This window comes from Triticum dicoccoides, chromosome 6B, assembly GCF_002162155.2.
Source record: "Triticum dicoccoides isolate Atlit2015 ecotype Zavitan chromosome 6B, WEW_v2.0, whole genome shotgun sequence".
NCBI lineage: Eukaryota > Viridiplantae > Streptophyta > Magnoliopsida > Poales > Poaceae > Triticum > Triticum dicoccoides.
Window position 1 is genome coordinate 581,034,106 of NC_041391.1, and position 15,900 is coordinate 581,050,005.

The 15,900-nt window shown below is 52.1% G+C and overlaps 1 protein-coding gene across 1 annotated transcript; it reads right to left on the reverse strand.

The window, feature by feature from the left end:
* Window positions 1-570: 570 nt before the first annotated feature.
* Window positions 571-3,515, reverse strand: LOC119326220 (probable trehalose-phosphate phosphatase 4). Its single transcript, XM_037599912.1, has 9 exons — window positions 3,038-3,515; window positions 2,777-2,917; window positions 2,572-2,643; window positions 2,370-2,447; window positions 2,217-2,270; window positions 1,980-2,081; window positions 1,748-1,825; window positions 1,565-1,634; window positions 571-1,390 (listed from the first exon to the last, which is right to left on the reverse strand). Exons 1-9 carry the CDS (start codon window positions 3,302-3,304, stop codon window positions 1,149-1,151), a joined length of 1,104 nt encoding a protein of 367 aa, XP_037455809.1. The 5' UTR covers window positions 3,305-3,515; the 3' UTR covers window positions 571-1,148.
* Window positions 3,516-15,900: the final 12,385 nt, after the last annotated feature.

Below are 15,900 nucleotides of genomic sequence, written 5' to 3' on the forward strand. Positions count from 1 at the left end.
TGTCCCGATCACGGAATCATGGACGAATCCACAGCACGAGTTTGTATATGTGGCTGCGTGTAGATCTCATCATCTGATACACAGTACTTGTATAGTATTTATAGTACAAATGACCATCTTTATTCGCTGTTCCCGTAGTACAGTACAATACAGGCTGAAAAAACAAACACAAGCTCTCCCCTGCTAGCTAGCTGTACAGTAGCATCACGAGCTCGCACAAGCAATGCGGTTATGCGCGGCCACTAAGCACGGCTGGCAGCTTGACACGAATCAGGAGCCATATTGGAAAAGTATTCTACGAGATTAACCGGAGCCGCCTGTCGCGGTAAGAAGCGGCAGGTGATCCTGCAGGGAGATCACGCAACAGGCCCTTCACATGCCTCCTGGAGAGGGTGTTGTACGCTGTACGGTGCAACCTTTCTTTTTCTTACCGTTCGCTCATGGTCACATCCATCAGTGTACGTACGTATGTGTGTAGACGTGTAGTTTATATCTTTACCGCAGCGAACGAACGAGATCATATTCAAAGCGAGAGATTAGACAAGCTGACACCCATGCATGCACATGATGTAGTAGGAAATAATCACTGTTAACTGATTCCATTACTGCATTTTACAGAGATGACAATTGAACGCTGGACAGAGGGCGATCCTAGCTAGTTACATGGGTGAATAACACGGAGAACCTTCTTTCTCGTCAAGGCCGGCCGGGTCTGGGAACGGCAGGTAGCTTTGCATGTGCCTTCCGAGCCCGTGGGACAAAAAACAACAAGGGAGTACAGTAGAGTACTAGTAGACCAGCAGTAGTGCCTAGGTAGACACGGTCGGTCGGTCACTGTGTTATATTGTAGCTGCTGCAGCCCCCAGCACAAGGCGTGCAGTTCGGGAGCAAGCGAGCGAGCGAGCTGCGTGGGCCTCCGATCGTTTTCCACGGGGGCTCGACCGAAGAACATGCACGTAACCACCGCAGGGTCTGCTCCGGAGGCCACCAGAGAACCATCAGAGAAAACTTGGGCGGGGTGGGGTGGGGTGGGGGTGGGGTAGTGTTGGCATGACGGGACACCGATCGCGACGAGCTGGATTGACCGGTGGTCGACCCGACCGGCGTCTTGGATCTGTGCTAGGCTATAGCTGGTGGGCCGGCCGGGGTTACACCCGCGGCCGGACCATGGGCGGCGCCGACGACCTCCGCTTCCAGTCCACCAGCCGGAGCAGGAACTCCATGACCTCCGCCGGGTCCTGCAGCGAGTAGGACGCGCTGGTCTCCTTGGCGCACTTGGACACCAGGATCCCCACGCCCTGGCCCCTCTTCCTCAGCACCTTGAAGGCGTCCTCGTCGGTGCGGTCGTCGCCGATGTACACCGGCAGGACGTCGCTGCAGCTGGCGAATCCTGGAGAGATGGGGCAGGGTGTCTGTCAGCGCACGGTTTCTTTTAAAAAATTTACGAAACGACAGTGGTGTGAAACGCAAGTGAACAGAAAGAAACCGGGACCGAAAACGACTGTCGTGACACTGACACGAACGGAAGATATATAAGTATGTGGAGTCGTCGTTGCGTGCGTACCTAGCGATTCAAGCAAGAACTCCAGCGCCTTGCCCTTGTCCCACATAATGCTGGGCCGGAGCTCGAAGACCTGTAAACAAATGGAGGTCCCAATCTTGATCAAGATCTTCACGAGGGAAAGGTCAACTAATGCTGTGGTCATGGCCGAGTTCATCGGCAGCAAGGCATTAAACAATAACTCACCTTCCTCCCTTGGGTGAGCTTCAGCATGGGGTAGTCCTTGATCACGGCCTTGACCTGCTCAGCCAAGAAGTTCCATCTCTGCATGCAGGGGAGGAGAGTGGTTAGTTCAGACTTCAGACGAGACGACGATCGAGGACGGATGGTAACTAAACTAACCGCACATGATGCGGCATGCCTGTTAATTAAGTGGCGAAGTGGTTGGGTTTCCCAAGGTAGAGTAAGGCTCGCCTACCTTTTCATCCACACATCTGAAGTGGACGGACAGGCAGAACTTGTTGTTCTCCACCTTGGCTCCAGGTGTGGACTTCGTCTTTTCCACAAGCACCTTGTACACCTGACAAAAATGTGATTCACCATCATTAGCTAGCCTCCTCGTGCACCACCGGCTAGATAAACACGAATGGACATGTGTTCTTCTCCTCATTTGTAAGGTAAATTGATTCAAGTGGCTGCTAGTGTAATTAAGTACCTCATCGATCATGGGGAGGAACTCGCTTGCAGGTTGGCACAGCACAGACTCCGGCTGCAGATTGGCATGAGGTGAGATTAATCAAAAGGGTTAATTAAGGATCGTCGTAGAGAGTAGATGTTATATACGGCGATGAAGGGGGAATGGGCATACATTGGAGCCTGGCCCCTTGATGTCCATGCCGTGGCTGCCGGCGTAGTACAGCTCGGAGAGGCCGACGAAGTTGTGCACCTGCACCGCCGCGAGAACAAAGCCAGAGTTCAATCATCACGCGCACTCACGGGCTAGTCGCTTGATTCGGCAGAGAGAGAGAGAGAGAGAGAGAGAGAGAGGTGAAGTGGCCCGGGGAATGTACCTTGTCGCGGCACCGCCCGCTCACGATCGCCGTCGGGAAGTGCTTGGCAACGTCGCGCACCGCCTCCCTCATCTGCACAAATACAGCACCACGAGGCCGGGGAGACGACATCGATCAGCAAACATAGCCTTGGTTTTATTTTTCTTTCAGGCTGGCCGGACGGCCGTGGAAACGTTGTATGTTGCAGGGGCGGGGAGTGACTTACCGCGTCGCTCATGTAGGCGGCGTCGGGGTTGGCGACGATGGGCGAGAGGGTGCCGTCGTAGTCCAGGAACATGACGATCTTCTTCCCCTTGGACGCGCTGGCGATTTGCTCGAACTTGCCTAGCGCCGACGGGTGCTTCCTCTGCTCAGAGCACAAGAGAACCAAAGAAAGGTTAGAATCACCACCGGCCTGGAGGCAACAGCCATGCACCGTGAAAAAACGACGCGCGCCGTGGAGGCAGGAGGGATGAGCAGGACTGACCATCCAGGCCGTGAGCTCGTCGACGTCGGTGCCGGGGCGGGAGCGGGTGGGCGAGGCGGCGCGCATGGCCTCGAGCTCGGCCCATGTGCAGTTCGCGGAGCGCGAGGCGGCGGCGGCGAGGTCGCGGTACGTCTGCCCCATGGACATGGCTCCGGCGCTGGCGGCGCTGCGGCACGCGAAGAGGCCCGCGGCGCCGGAGCCCGGCATGGCCGCCCCACCCGGCCCAATGCCCATCTCCGAAACAACCACGTCCTGGCTCGTCGTCATGTCACTCGGCGCGCTGCGCACGGCCAAACAAGCAAGCCCGGCCGGAGAACCAGCTGAGAGCTCGTGTAACGTACGCGAAGCCCGCAAGCTCCCGGTCTCGTTCCAACGCCAAGCTCCGGCGAGACGGCGCACGGGCACAAGCAGCTGGCCTTCAGGGGGTGCGCGCGTGCGTTCGTGCGCGGTGCGTGTGTGTGTGTGTGTGGTAGCTTCTCAGAGCTTAAGGTGGGTGGAACCGGAGTGGGATAAGCGCGGGTACTTATAGCTCGAGGGGCGGGCGCGGTAGGGGCACGTGGGGCCTGCCCGTGGGATCCCATGCGGAGCCTACGTGTGGCGCCGCCTGCCCGACGATCGTTCTCCATGCCGTGGAAAGGTCCGTGTGCGCCGGGTCCATGGTGGTTTTCGTGCTTTCCTCACATGCGCAGCCGAGGCCTGTGCCGTCGTTGGGCCAAAAGAGGCGACGGGAGTCTTTTTGGCACCAAAATTGTGAAGTGTACGTGTACGCAAAGTGAAGGGAGAATCTTTGAACTAGCATGTTATATCATCGACACGCAGTTTAGGCCGATTTTTGGAAAGCAGAAGGCGTCCATGATTGATGCAGTGAAGGTTGGTGAAATTTCGACACGGGTGACAGTAAAAAGAAGGGATATAAAGGTTGGGAAATCGTAATCTGATTACGGGCCCCGGGCCCGCTGTAACCAAACACGGGACAGAAAATCCACGGCTACAAGTTTTTAAAATTTTATATTTTTACACATGTAGGGCTAATTAAGTTTCTATCTAATTGTTTTGTTAGGGCATACGCAAAAACTAACTTGTGTATTTTTTTAGTATCAGTGCAAATGTAGATGCTCACATACACTCATCCCTATGAACTCAACACGTACTGTCGGATTTCGTGTTCCGCAAACCCTTCAGAGGTTCGAACACTCGGGTGCGTGTGGAGATCTCAACCTACCCAGCCTGCCTACTCGCGATCCTCACAGCCTAGCGCGTGAGCTCAAAGAGACAGAGAGACACAACAGTTTATCCTGGTTCGGGCCACCTTGCGGTGTAATACCCTACTCCAGCCTTTTGGTGGATTGCCTCGAGGGGCTGAGGATGAACTAGTACAGTGGATGAACAGCCTCAAGAGATGAGGTGTTCTTGAGCTCGGGTGAGCTGATGAAGGAGGAATGGCTTCGCTCCGTTCGGATCCGTCCTCTTCTTTGGTGGTGGCTAAGTCCTATTTATAGTGGCTTGTTCCTCTTCCGAAATATTGGCGGAAAGAGATCCCACAACGGGAAGATTTGAAGGGGGACAAGAAGTACACCATATCCTGACTAAACTGGTCTTCGCCTGCAAAAGCCTCTGGTCGTGACGCTGCGGTAGGCTCGGCGATGACATCCGTCCTGCCGTCCTGGCGGTCTTGGTGTTGTTGCACGATAATAGAAACCATTAGCTGATCCTTCGGGACTCCGCACCTGTTGCTTGCCTCCTTTACACCAAAGAGGAAACTGGTACTCTGCGCCCGATGGCGCCCGCCTGGCCTTGGTCGTCATGGCCCATGTCAGCTGAGCCTCGTGAGGTGCACCTTGCATAGAAGTCTCTGCTCCTCGGGAGCCAGCCTGAGGAGGTTGATCCCCTTAGAGGTCTTGGTGTCGTCCGCCTCGCAAGGGTCTTGAGCTGCTGCTGCTGAAGCTGAGCCGTACCAGGCCGTCGATGGAGCCACGCAGTGGGCCGTAGGCATGCAAGTCTGGGTACCCCCATATACAAAACGCCGATAGTAGCCCCCGGGCCCAAGGCGCGCTCGGACTTGGCTTCTAGGCGAAGCCAAGGGGCAAGTGCGGAGCGCCGCGGGCCCTAACCGCCTGCGGCCTTGAACGAGTGTGGCGATTGATGGGACATGGGCGTCTCCACTTCCTCACGTTGCCTGATACGTCTCCGCCGTATCTATAATTTTTGATTGTTTCATGCCAATATTATTCAACTTTCACATACTTTGGGCAACTTTTTATACTATTTTTAGGACTAACATACTGATCCAGTGCCCAGTGCCAGTTCCTGTTTGTTGCATGTTTTATGTTTTGCAGAAACCCCATATTAAACGAAGTCCAAATGGGATAAAAACGGAAGGAGAATATTTTTGGAATATTTGTGATATTTGCGAAGAAGAATCAACACGAGACGGTGCCCGAGGGGGCCACGAGGCAGAGGGCGCACCCCAGGGGGGTGGGCGCGCCCCTGACCCTCGTGGGCACCTCGTCAGGCGGTTGCTACTCTTCTTTGATCGCAAGAAAGCTAATTTTCGGAAAAAAAATCTTGGTGAAGGTTTCAATCCAATTGGAGTTACGGATCTACGGATATATAAGAAACGGTGAAAGGGCAGAATCAGGAACGTAGAAACAGAGAGAGACAGAGAGATAGAGAGACAGATCCAATCTCGGAGGGGCTCTCGCCCCTCTCACGCCATGGAGATCATGGACCAGAGAGGAAACCCTTCTCCCATCTAGGGAGAAGGCCAAGGAAGAAGAAGAAGAAGGGGGGCTCTCTCCCCCTCGCTTCCGGTGGCACCGGAACGCCGCCGGGGGCCATCATCATCACCGCGATCTACACCAACACCGCCGTCATCTTCACCAACATCTCCATCACCTTCCCCCATCTATATTCAGCGGTCCACTATCCCGCAACCCGCAGTACCCTCTACTTGAACATGTGCTTTATGCTTCATATTATTATCCAATGATGTGTTGTCATCCTATGATGTCTGAGTAGATTTGCGTTGTCCTTTCGGTAATTGGTGAATTGCTATGATTGGTTTAATTTGCTTGTGGTTATGTTGCTGTCCTTTGGTGCCCATCATATGAGCGCGCGCGTGGATCACACCATAGGGTTAGTTGTATGTTGATAGGACTATGTATTGGAGGGCAAGAGTGACAGAAGCTTCAGCCGAGCATAGAAATTGATGCATACGGGAATGAAGGGGGACCAATATATCTTAATGTTATGGTTGGCTTTTACCTTAATGAACGTTAGTAGTTGCCGATGCTTGCTAATAGTTCCAATCATAAGTGCATAAAATTCCAAGTCAGGGATGACATGCTAGCAGTGGCCTGTCCCACATAAAACTTGCTATCGGTCTAGTAAAGTAGTCAATTGCTTAGGGACAATTTCTCAACTCCTACCACCACTTTTCCACACTCTCTATACTAACTTTATTGCTTCTTTATCTAAACAGCCCCTAGTTTTTATTTACGTGCTCTTTATATAGTTGCAAACCTATCCAACAACACCTACAAAGTCCTTCTAGTTTCATACTTGTTCTAGGTAAAGCGAACGGTAAGCATACGTAGAGTTGTATCGGGAATATTTGTTCTACCTTTAGCTCCTCGTTGGGTTCGACACTCTTACTTATTGAAAGAGGCTACAATTGATCCCTATACTTGTGGGTTATCAAGACCTTTTTCTCGCACCGTTGCCGGTGAGTCATAGCGTGGGGTGAATATTCTCGTGTGTGCTTGTTTGCTTTATCACTAAGTAGATTTTATTTGCTGTTCTAAGTTGTTCTCTATCTTTAGTTATGGATATGGAACACAAAAAACCAAAAAAATTAGGTGTACTTGCTACTCACGGAGATGGGGAACCTCCTAAAACCCTCGATGTTGGTTATGTGAAAAATATTATGTATACTTTGATAATCCTGAGAAAACCCCATTCAATTATGTTATGGGAGACACGTTGGATCAACGTGAATACTTTAGGGATTATCCCTTCACTCAAAAAGGGAAACTATTATGGGACCAAATTGATATGTTGCATTGGTATGCTAGGCCACTATGCTTGAGATATGATTATACTTGTTGCTCTAGGATGAAGGTTCCACACCTTCCCTTTTCATGCAAATTTAATGATGATAAAACCTTGGATTCTTATGCTAATGATATCTATGATTACTATAATGTGGAACAAATAGAAGAATTCGTTGCTCTTATGGGTGCTTATGAAATTGAATCTTTGTTTAAAGTGTGTGAAAATCTTGATGATAATGTTTACAGACCTGAAAATTTTGTTATACTTAAATATTGTTATGAGAATTTTGAATACAATTCCGATATTGATGCATTTATTGAGAAAGTCCCCGCTGTCCAAGAAGCGACTAATATTTTGCAGGAGTCTATGGAAGAAGGAATTGATGAAACTGTGAGCTCATTGGATGAAAAAGATGATGAGGAGAGCGAAGAACAAAAGGAGGAAGAGCGGATTAGCTACCCGTGCCCACCTTCTAATGAGAGTAACTCTTCAACTACTACATTGTTTAATTTCCCTTCGTGCTTACCGAAAGATGATTGCTATGATGATTGTTATAATCCCGTTGATTCTCTTGAAATATCCCTTTTTGATGATGCTTGCTATGCTTGTGGCCAAGATGCCAATATGAATTATGCTTATGGAGATGAACTTGCTATAGTTCCTTATGTTAAACATGAAATTTGTCGGGTATCGGGTTCCGGCAAAACCCTTAAGGTTAGAACTCTGGGCTGCGTACGAAGATCTCCTCCTACCGATTCATGCCCTCAGCCTCGCCGTGATTCCTAAACTAGATCGATGAACTCACAGCACAAGCGACACAAGACTTATACTGGTTCGGGCCACCGTCGTGGTGTAATACCCTACTCCAGTGTGGTGTGGTGGATTGCCTCTTGGGCTGATGATGAACAGTATAAGGAAAGAACAGCCTCGCGAGGAGAGGTGTTCTTGTGGTGGTGTGTTGTTCTGCTTGGGAAGGATCACCCCTTCCTGCTATGGTGGCTAGCCCTATTTATAGAGGCCCTGGTCCTCTTCCCAAATAATGAGCGGGAAGGGATCCAACAACAACCATTTCGAAAGGGGACAACTAGTACAAGCTATCCTAACTACAGGTGGTCTTCGTCTGCCAAAGGTGCTGGTGATGGTGGGCTCCACGGTGACCTCTGTCCCGCCGCTCTGCTGGTCTTGGTCTCGTTGCACCGATATGGAAACCTTTGCCTGATGCCTTGGTACTCCGCGCCTGCGCTTGCCCCCTTTGCACCAAAGGGGAAACGAGCACACTGCGCGGGCAGGCGCCCGCCTGACGCCCGCCTGGCCTTGATCGTCATGGCTTGCGTCATGGGCACCTCGCGAGGTACCCCTTGCCTTGATCTCTCCGCTTCCTCGCGAGCCTGCCTAGTGAGGCCACTCCTGAGGAGGCCTTGTGTCGTCCGCCCGGTGAGGCTTGGCCCCTCGCGAGGGTCTTGAGTGCTTTGGTTGATGGAGATGGGCCGCACTGGGCCACCTATTGAGCCACACTACAGGCCGCAGGCAGGCAAGTCTGGGGACCCCCGTTCTTAGAACACCGACAGTAGCCCCCGAGCCCAAGGCGTGCTCGGACTTGGCTTAACGGCGAAGCCCAAGGGCAAGTGCGGAGCACCACAGGCCTTAACAGCCTGCGGCCTTGATCGACGCATGGCGACTGATTGGACATGGGCGTCTCTGCTTCCCCACGCTGCCCCAATATCTGCCTAGCTAGGCGGCCACTTCGCCTTACACAGTTATTTCCTTTCGGCCGACAGCGTGCTCCCTATTCCACCTTCTTCCTCGAGTTTCTGCTTCTGCTCCCATCCTAACCTGAGCTTTACTCCCTCCATTGCCATGGCGCCAACTAGCGAAGAGAAAGGGAAGAAGCCTCTGTCTTCAACCAATTCGCACCCGGCAATCGAGCCCGCCGTCGGTCGATTGCTGGTGCTCAATCTGGAGGTCATGGGCAAGGTCTCTCCTGCGCTCGCCTCCAGGTTCAACGACTGTGGAAAGACGATGGATTGGCCCATGTCCCACGCCTCCATTGGTATGACCGTCACTGAGGTTCGATTCTTTGCCGACGCCCTGTGGGCTGGCCTGGTTCCCCCTTTCTCCGCCTTCTTCAATGCAGTGCTTTCCCATTATCACATCCATATGATGCATCTCGATCTCCTACAGTAGCCCCCGGGCCCAAGGCACGCTCGGACTTGGCTTTTAGGCGAAGCCAAGGGGCAAGTGCGGAGCGCCGCGGGCCCTAACCGCATGCAGCCTTGAACGAGCATGGCGAATGATGGGACATGGGTGTCTCCACTTCCCCACGCTGCCTGATACGTCTCCATCATATCTATAATTTTTGATTGTTCCATGCCAATATTATTCAACTTTCACATACTTTGGGCAACTTTTATACTATTTTTGGGACTAACATATTGATCCAGTGCCCAGTGCCAGTTCCTATTTGTTGCATGTTTTATGTTTTGCAGAAACCCCATATTAAACGAAGTCCAAATGGGATAAAAACGGACGGAGAATATTTTTTGGAATATTTGTGATATTTGGGAAGAAGAATCAACGCGAGACGGTGCCCGAGGGGGCCACGAGGCAGGGGGCATGCCCCTGATCCTCGTGGGCACCTCGTAAGGCAGTTGCTGCTCTTCTTTGGCCGCAAGAAAGCTAATTTTAAGGAAAAAAAATCTTGGCGAAGGTTTCAATCCAATCGGAGTTACGGATCTTCGGATATATAAGAAACGGTGAAAGGGCAGAATCAGGAACGTAGAAACAAAGAGAGACAGAGAGACAGATCCAATCTCAGAGGGGCTCTCGCCCCTCCCACGCCATGGAGACCATGGACTAGAGGGTAAACCCTTCTCCCATCTAGGGAGAAGGTCAAGGAAGAAGAATAAGAAGGGGGGGCTCTCTCCCCCTCGCTTCCGGTGGCACCGGACGCCGCCGGGGGCCATCATCATCACCGCGATCTACACCAACACCGCCGTCATCTTCACCAACATCTCCATCATCTCCCCCATCTATATTCAGCGGTCCACTCTCCCGCAACCCAATGTACCCTCTACTTGAACATGGTGCTTTATGCTTCATATTATTATCCAATGATGTGTTGCCATCCTATGATGTCTGAGTAGATTTGCGTTGTCCTTTCGGTAATTGGTGAATTGCTATAATTGGTCTAATTAGCTTGTGGTTATGTTGCTGTCCTTTGGTGCCCATCATATGAGCGCGCACGTGGATCACACCATATGGTTAGTTGTATGTTGATAGGACTATGTATTGGAGGGCAAGAGTGACAGAAGCTTCAGCCTAGCATAGAAATTGATAAATACGGGATTGAAGGGGGACCAATATATCTTAATGTTATGGTTGGGTTTTACCTTAATGAATGTTAGTAGTTGTGGATGCTTGCTAATAGTTCCAATCATAAGTGCATAGAATTCCAAGTCAGGGATGACATGCTAGCAGTGGCCTCTCCCACATAAAACTTGTTATCGGTCTAGTAAAGTTGCCAATTGCTTACGGACAATTTGTCAACTCCTACCACCACTTTTCCACACTCGCTATACTAACTTTATTGCTTCTTTATCTAAACAACCCCTAGTTTTTATTTACGTGCTCTTTATATTCTTGCAAACCTATCCAACAACACCTACAAAGTCCTTCTAGTTCCATACTTGTTCTAGGTAAAGCAAACGTTAAGCGTACGTAGAGTTGTATCGATGGTCGATAGAACTTGAGGGAATATTTGTTCTACCTTTAGCTCCTCGTTGGGTTCGACACTCTTACTTATCGAAAGAGGCTACAATTGATCCCCTATACTTGTGGGTTATCAAGATCTTTTTCTGGCGGCGTTGCCGGGGAGTCATAGCGTGGGGTGAATATTCTCGTGTGTGCTTGTTTGCTTTATCACTAAGTAGATTTTATTTGTTGTTCTAAGTTGTTCTCTATCTTTAGTTATGGATATGGAACACAAAATACCAAAAAAAATTAGGTGTACTTGCTACTCATGGAGATGGGGAACCTCCTAAAACCCTCGATGTTGGTTATGTGAAAAATATTATGTATACTTTGATAATCCTGAGAAAACCCCATTCAATTATGTTATGGGAGACACGTTGGATCAACGTGAATACTTTAGGGATTATCGCTTGACTCAAAAAGGGAAACTATTATGGGATCAAATTGATATGTTGCATTGGTATGCTAGGTAACTATGCTTGAGATATGATTATACTTGTTGCTCTAGGATGAAGGTTCCACACCTTCCCTTTTCATGCAAATTTAATGATGATGAAACCTTGGATTCTTATGATAATGCTATCTATGACTACTATGATGTGGAACAAATAGAAGAATCCGTTGCTCTTATGGGTGCTTATGAAATTGAATCTTTGTTTAAAGAGTGTGAAAATCTTAATGATGCTGTTTACAGACCTGAAAATTTTGTTATACTTAAATATTGTTATGAGAATTTTGAATACAATTCCGATATTGATGCATTTATTGAGAAAGTCTCCGCTGTCCAAGAAGAGACTAATATTTTGCAGGAGTCTATGGAAGAAGGAATTGATGAAACTGTGAGCTGATTGGATGAAAAAGATGGTGAGGAGAGCGAAGAACAAAAGGAGGAAGAGCAGATTAGCTACTCGTGCCCACCTTCTAATGAGAGTAACTCTTCAACTCATACATTGTTTAATTTCCCTTCGTCCTTACCGAAGGATGATTGCTATGATGATTGTTATAATCCCATTGATTCTCTTGAAATATCCCTTTTTAATTATGCTTGCTATGCTTGTGGACAAGATGCCAATATGAATTATGCTTATGGAGATGAACTTGCTATAGTTCCTTATGTTAAACATGAAGTTTGTCGGATATCGGTTTCCGGCAAAACCCTTAAGGTTCAAACTCTGGGGTGCGTACGAAGATCTCCTCCTACCGATTCACGCCCTCAGCCTCACCGCGATTCCTAAACTAGATCGATGAACTCACAGCACAAGAGACACAAGACTTATACTGGTTCGGGCCACCGTCGTGGTGTAATACCCTACTCCAGTGTGGTGTGGTGGATTGCCTCTTTGGCTGATGATGAACAGTATAAGGAAAGAACAGCCTCGCGAGGAGAGGTGTTCTTGTGGTGGTGTGTTGTTCTGCTTGGGAAGGATCCCCCGTTCCTGCTATGGTGTCTAACCCTATTTATAGAGGCCCTGGTCCTCTTCCCAAATATTGAGCGGGAAGGGATCCAACAACGGCCATTTTGAAAGGGGACAGCTAGTACAAGCTATCCTTACTAAAGGTGGTCTTCATCTGCCAAAGGTGCTGGAGATGACGCCGTCTTGGGCTCCACGGTGACTTCCGTCCTGCCGCTCTGCTGGTCTTGGTCTCGTTGAACCGATATGGAAACCTTTGCGTGATGCCTCAGTACTCCGTGCCTGCGCTTGCCCCCTTTGCAACAAAGGGGAAACGAGGACACTACGCGGGCAGGTGCCCGCCTGACGCCTGCCTGGCCTTGATCATCATGGCTTGCGTCATGGGCACCTCTCGAGGTACCCCTTGCCTTAATCTCTCTGCCTTCTCGCGAGCCTGCCTGGTGAGGCTAGTCCTGAGGAGGCCTTGTGTCGTCCACCCCGCGAGGCTTGGCCCCTCGCGAGGGTCTTGAGTGCTTTGGTTGATGGAGATGGGCCGCACTGGGCCACCGATTGAGGCAAGTCTAGGGAACCCCGTTCCTAGAACGCCGACAGTAGCCCCCGGGCCCAAGGCATGCTCGGACTTGGCTTAACGACGAAGCCAAAGGGAAGTGCGGAGCGCCGCGATCCCCAACAGCCCACGGCCTTCATCGACGCATGGCGACTGATTGGACGTGGGCGTCTTCTCTTCCCTACGCTGCCCCAATATCCGCCTGGCTAGGCGGCCACGTCGCCTTACATAGTTATTTCCTCCCTGCTAGCAGCGTGCTCCCTATTCCCCCTTCTTCCGCTCCCATCCTGACCTGAGCTTTACTCCCTCCATTGCCATGGTGCCAACTAGCAAACAGAAAGGGAAGAAGCCTCTATCTTCAACGAATTCGCCCCGGCAATCGAGCCCGCCATCGACCGGTCGCTGGTGCTCAATCTAGAGGCCATGGGCAAGGTCTATCATGCGCTCGCCTCCAGCTTCAACGAGTGTGGAAAGACGAAGGCTTGGCCCGCGTCCCACACGTACATTGACAGGACAGTCACTGAGGTTCGATTCTTTGCTGACGCCCTGTGGGCTGGCCTGGTTCCCCCTTTCTCCGCCTTCTTCAATGCAGTGCTTTCCCATTATCAGATCCATATGATGCATCTCGATCCCCAATCTGTTGCCCTTCTCGCCGTCTTCGCCTTTGTTTGCGAAGCCATGGTGGGCATCGCTTCTTCCGTCGCCCTCTGGCGCCACTTTTTCTCGCTGTGCTTGACCGACCCCTTGTAGTGCTCGGGGTGCGTGAGCTTCTAGGCCGTGGCAGAGACAGCCGCCTTGGGGATTGATTTTAGCCTCCCGTCGTCCACGAGCGGGTTCCAAACGCGGTGGCTTTATGTGGATGTCGGAGTGCTTAGCCCTATGCTATCTCCTCCGTAATTGCCCGTTGTCCCCAATCCCGGCTGGGGCCACGAGAGATTCATGAGCCCTCAGCTCTCCTTTGTCTGGTACCAACTGAGGAGGTTGAGAGATCTCAGTGTGACTACGCCCCGGGTGGTGAAGGAGTTCCTCCAATGTCGCATTGCTCCTCTCCAGCGCCATTCCCGACCGATGTGGGCCCTGACCGGCGACCGGGACCGCATGAGGCTTCAGGAGACAGAACTTGCACCCGAAATGCTGAGGACGGTGCTTGAGGTCCTGACTGGCGACCCCTCGCCGGGCGATATTTGGCACGGGGGTAGCCTCTTGTATCTCTGCTCGAACAGGGCTGAGTTCGCGGGACAAATGCCTCTCTTCGACGAATGGGGGTTGCACCCGCTTGGCCTCGTGGGGCCTCGTTAGAATCCTATCGCCGTGGCTCCCTTCCTCGCTGCCAGCATAGACCTTGCCCCAAGAGTGGGCGCAGGGGGGCAAGCATCGCACGAGACTGGAGGCTCGGGTGTCGTGGCGCCGACGCCGCATGGGGCTCTTGAAGCTCGTCTTTTGGGGCTCGTGAAGCCCGCCTTGAGGTGGTTGCCGATGGGAGAATGCAGCCCGTGGCTCCTGATGCCGAAGCTCCTGAGGCCCCGACATGCCATCAGGGGGTGGCGCCTGATTGCTCCTCCCAGCTTGGCGCTCCTGAGGTCGGCTGCCTGGGTGCTTCTCCATCCGCGCCATACGCTAGTCCTCATGTCAAGCGCCTGGGTCGATTCCGCGTGGACTTCGCCGCACTCCGTAATAGGAAGGAGTCTTCGAGTTGCTGTGGCTGCACTTTCCGACCATTGAAGCATAGGAAGTACTTCGCCATAGACGAGTAAGTACCTCAACCTTGTAATTCTGCACTTGCTGCTCCCTTTCCTGATTGTGACTCTTCAGGATCCCCCCTGTCAAGCCTGCGGAGTCTAAGAAGCGACCCCATCCGGTCTTGCCTTCATCGCTGGTCTTGAGCGCCCCGAGCCTGCATGCTGCCCCCGACGCGGGGCCAGCTGGAGATGCACGTGTGCCCGCAAGGTGTCTTGAGCCCGTACCCTTGCCGCCTTTCCTTCGCGAGCCTGCTTGGAGCATGGCCAGCCTGCCCAGGGCTCCTCCTTTGATCATGGACGATAGCTGGTTGGCATCCACCCTGGGCTCCTCTTCAAGGGGTGAGCCTGCGCTGGTTTGGGTCTCTTGCGAGGCCCGACCAGCGATCGTGGGGGTGCCAGCCCCCAGCCCCCTGTCACGAGGGGGCGAATCGTCTCTGGGCCCACCGATGGCGCCAGCAACGGAGGACGACATCAGCAGCGCGCTCAAGCTCACGCGCGAACGAAGCATTGTCCGCCACGAGTTCTTTTGAAAGGCGATGGACGTGATGGGTCAGCTTGGTGGAGAGCTTGACGATGTGGACGCACCTTGAAGCTGAGGGCCTGCGACTGATCGAGGAATGACGCAAGCTGAAGGTGGCCATCAACCTCGCGCGCCACCAGCACGAGCTTGATAACGTGAAGGCCGAGGCATCCCTTATAGCCTCATGAGAGGCCTGCTCCTGCGCTCTGAAGGATGCTCGGGAAGCAAATTATCATCACGAGATCGCGGAGAAGCGCGCGTGGGAGCTCCAAGCCTGGAGCGCCTCCCTGGAGAAGCAAGTGGAGCTACGCTAGGCCACCCTTGCATCGCTGAAGGGGACGCCTGTCGAGAAGGAGGAGCTCCGGAGGTGTGAGGATGCGCTGACGCTGGAGGCCGCTGAGCGCAATCTTGACCTTGAGCGGTTGGAGACGAGGGAGCACCAGGTCACCCAGGCGGAGGAAGATGTTGGCACGCGCGAGGTTCGGATCCAAGAGGAGGTTGGCCAATGCGTGGTAGGGCTTGCGTGGATCTCGTGAGAAGGTATGACTTGAAGCTGGAGATGGTTGAGGTCGAGGCTGCGGGCAGGACTGCCGCCCTTAGGTCCAAGTTGACTAAAACGGAGCAGTGCACGGAGGCCACCGCAGCCACCTTGGTTTCGGCACAGACTGAGTTGTCCTCCACCCGTGCCAAGTTGCTTCTTCTTCGACAGCGGGTCGAAGACGCCGATTCCATTGCGCGACAGAACAAAGAGGAAGTTCTTGAACGGCAGACGCTGGAGCACATGCATGGCCCCATGCTCCAAGAGCTCAGGAACAGGGCCAACACGGCCCTGGGCCATATCT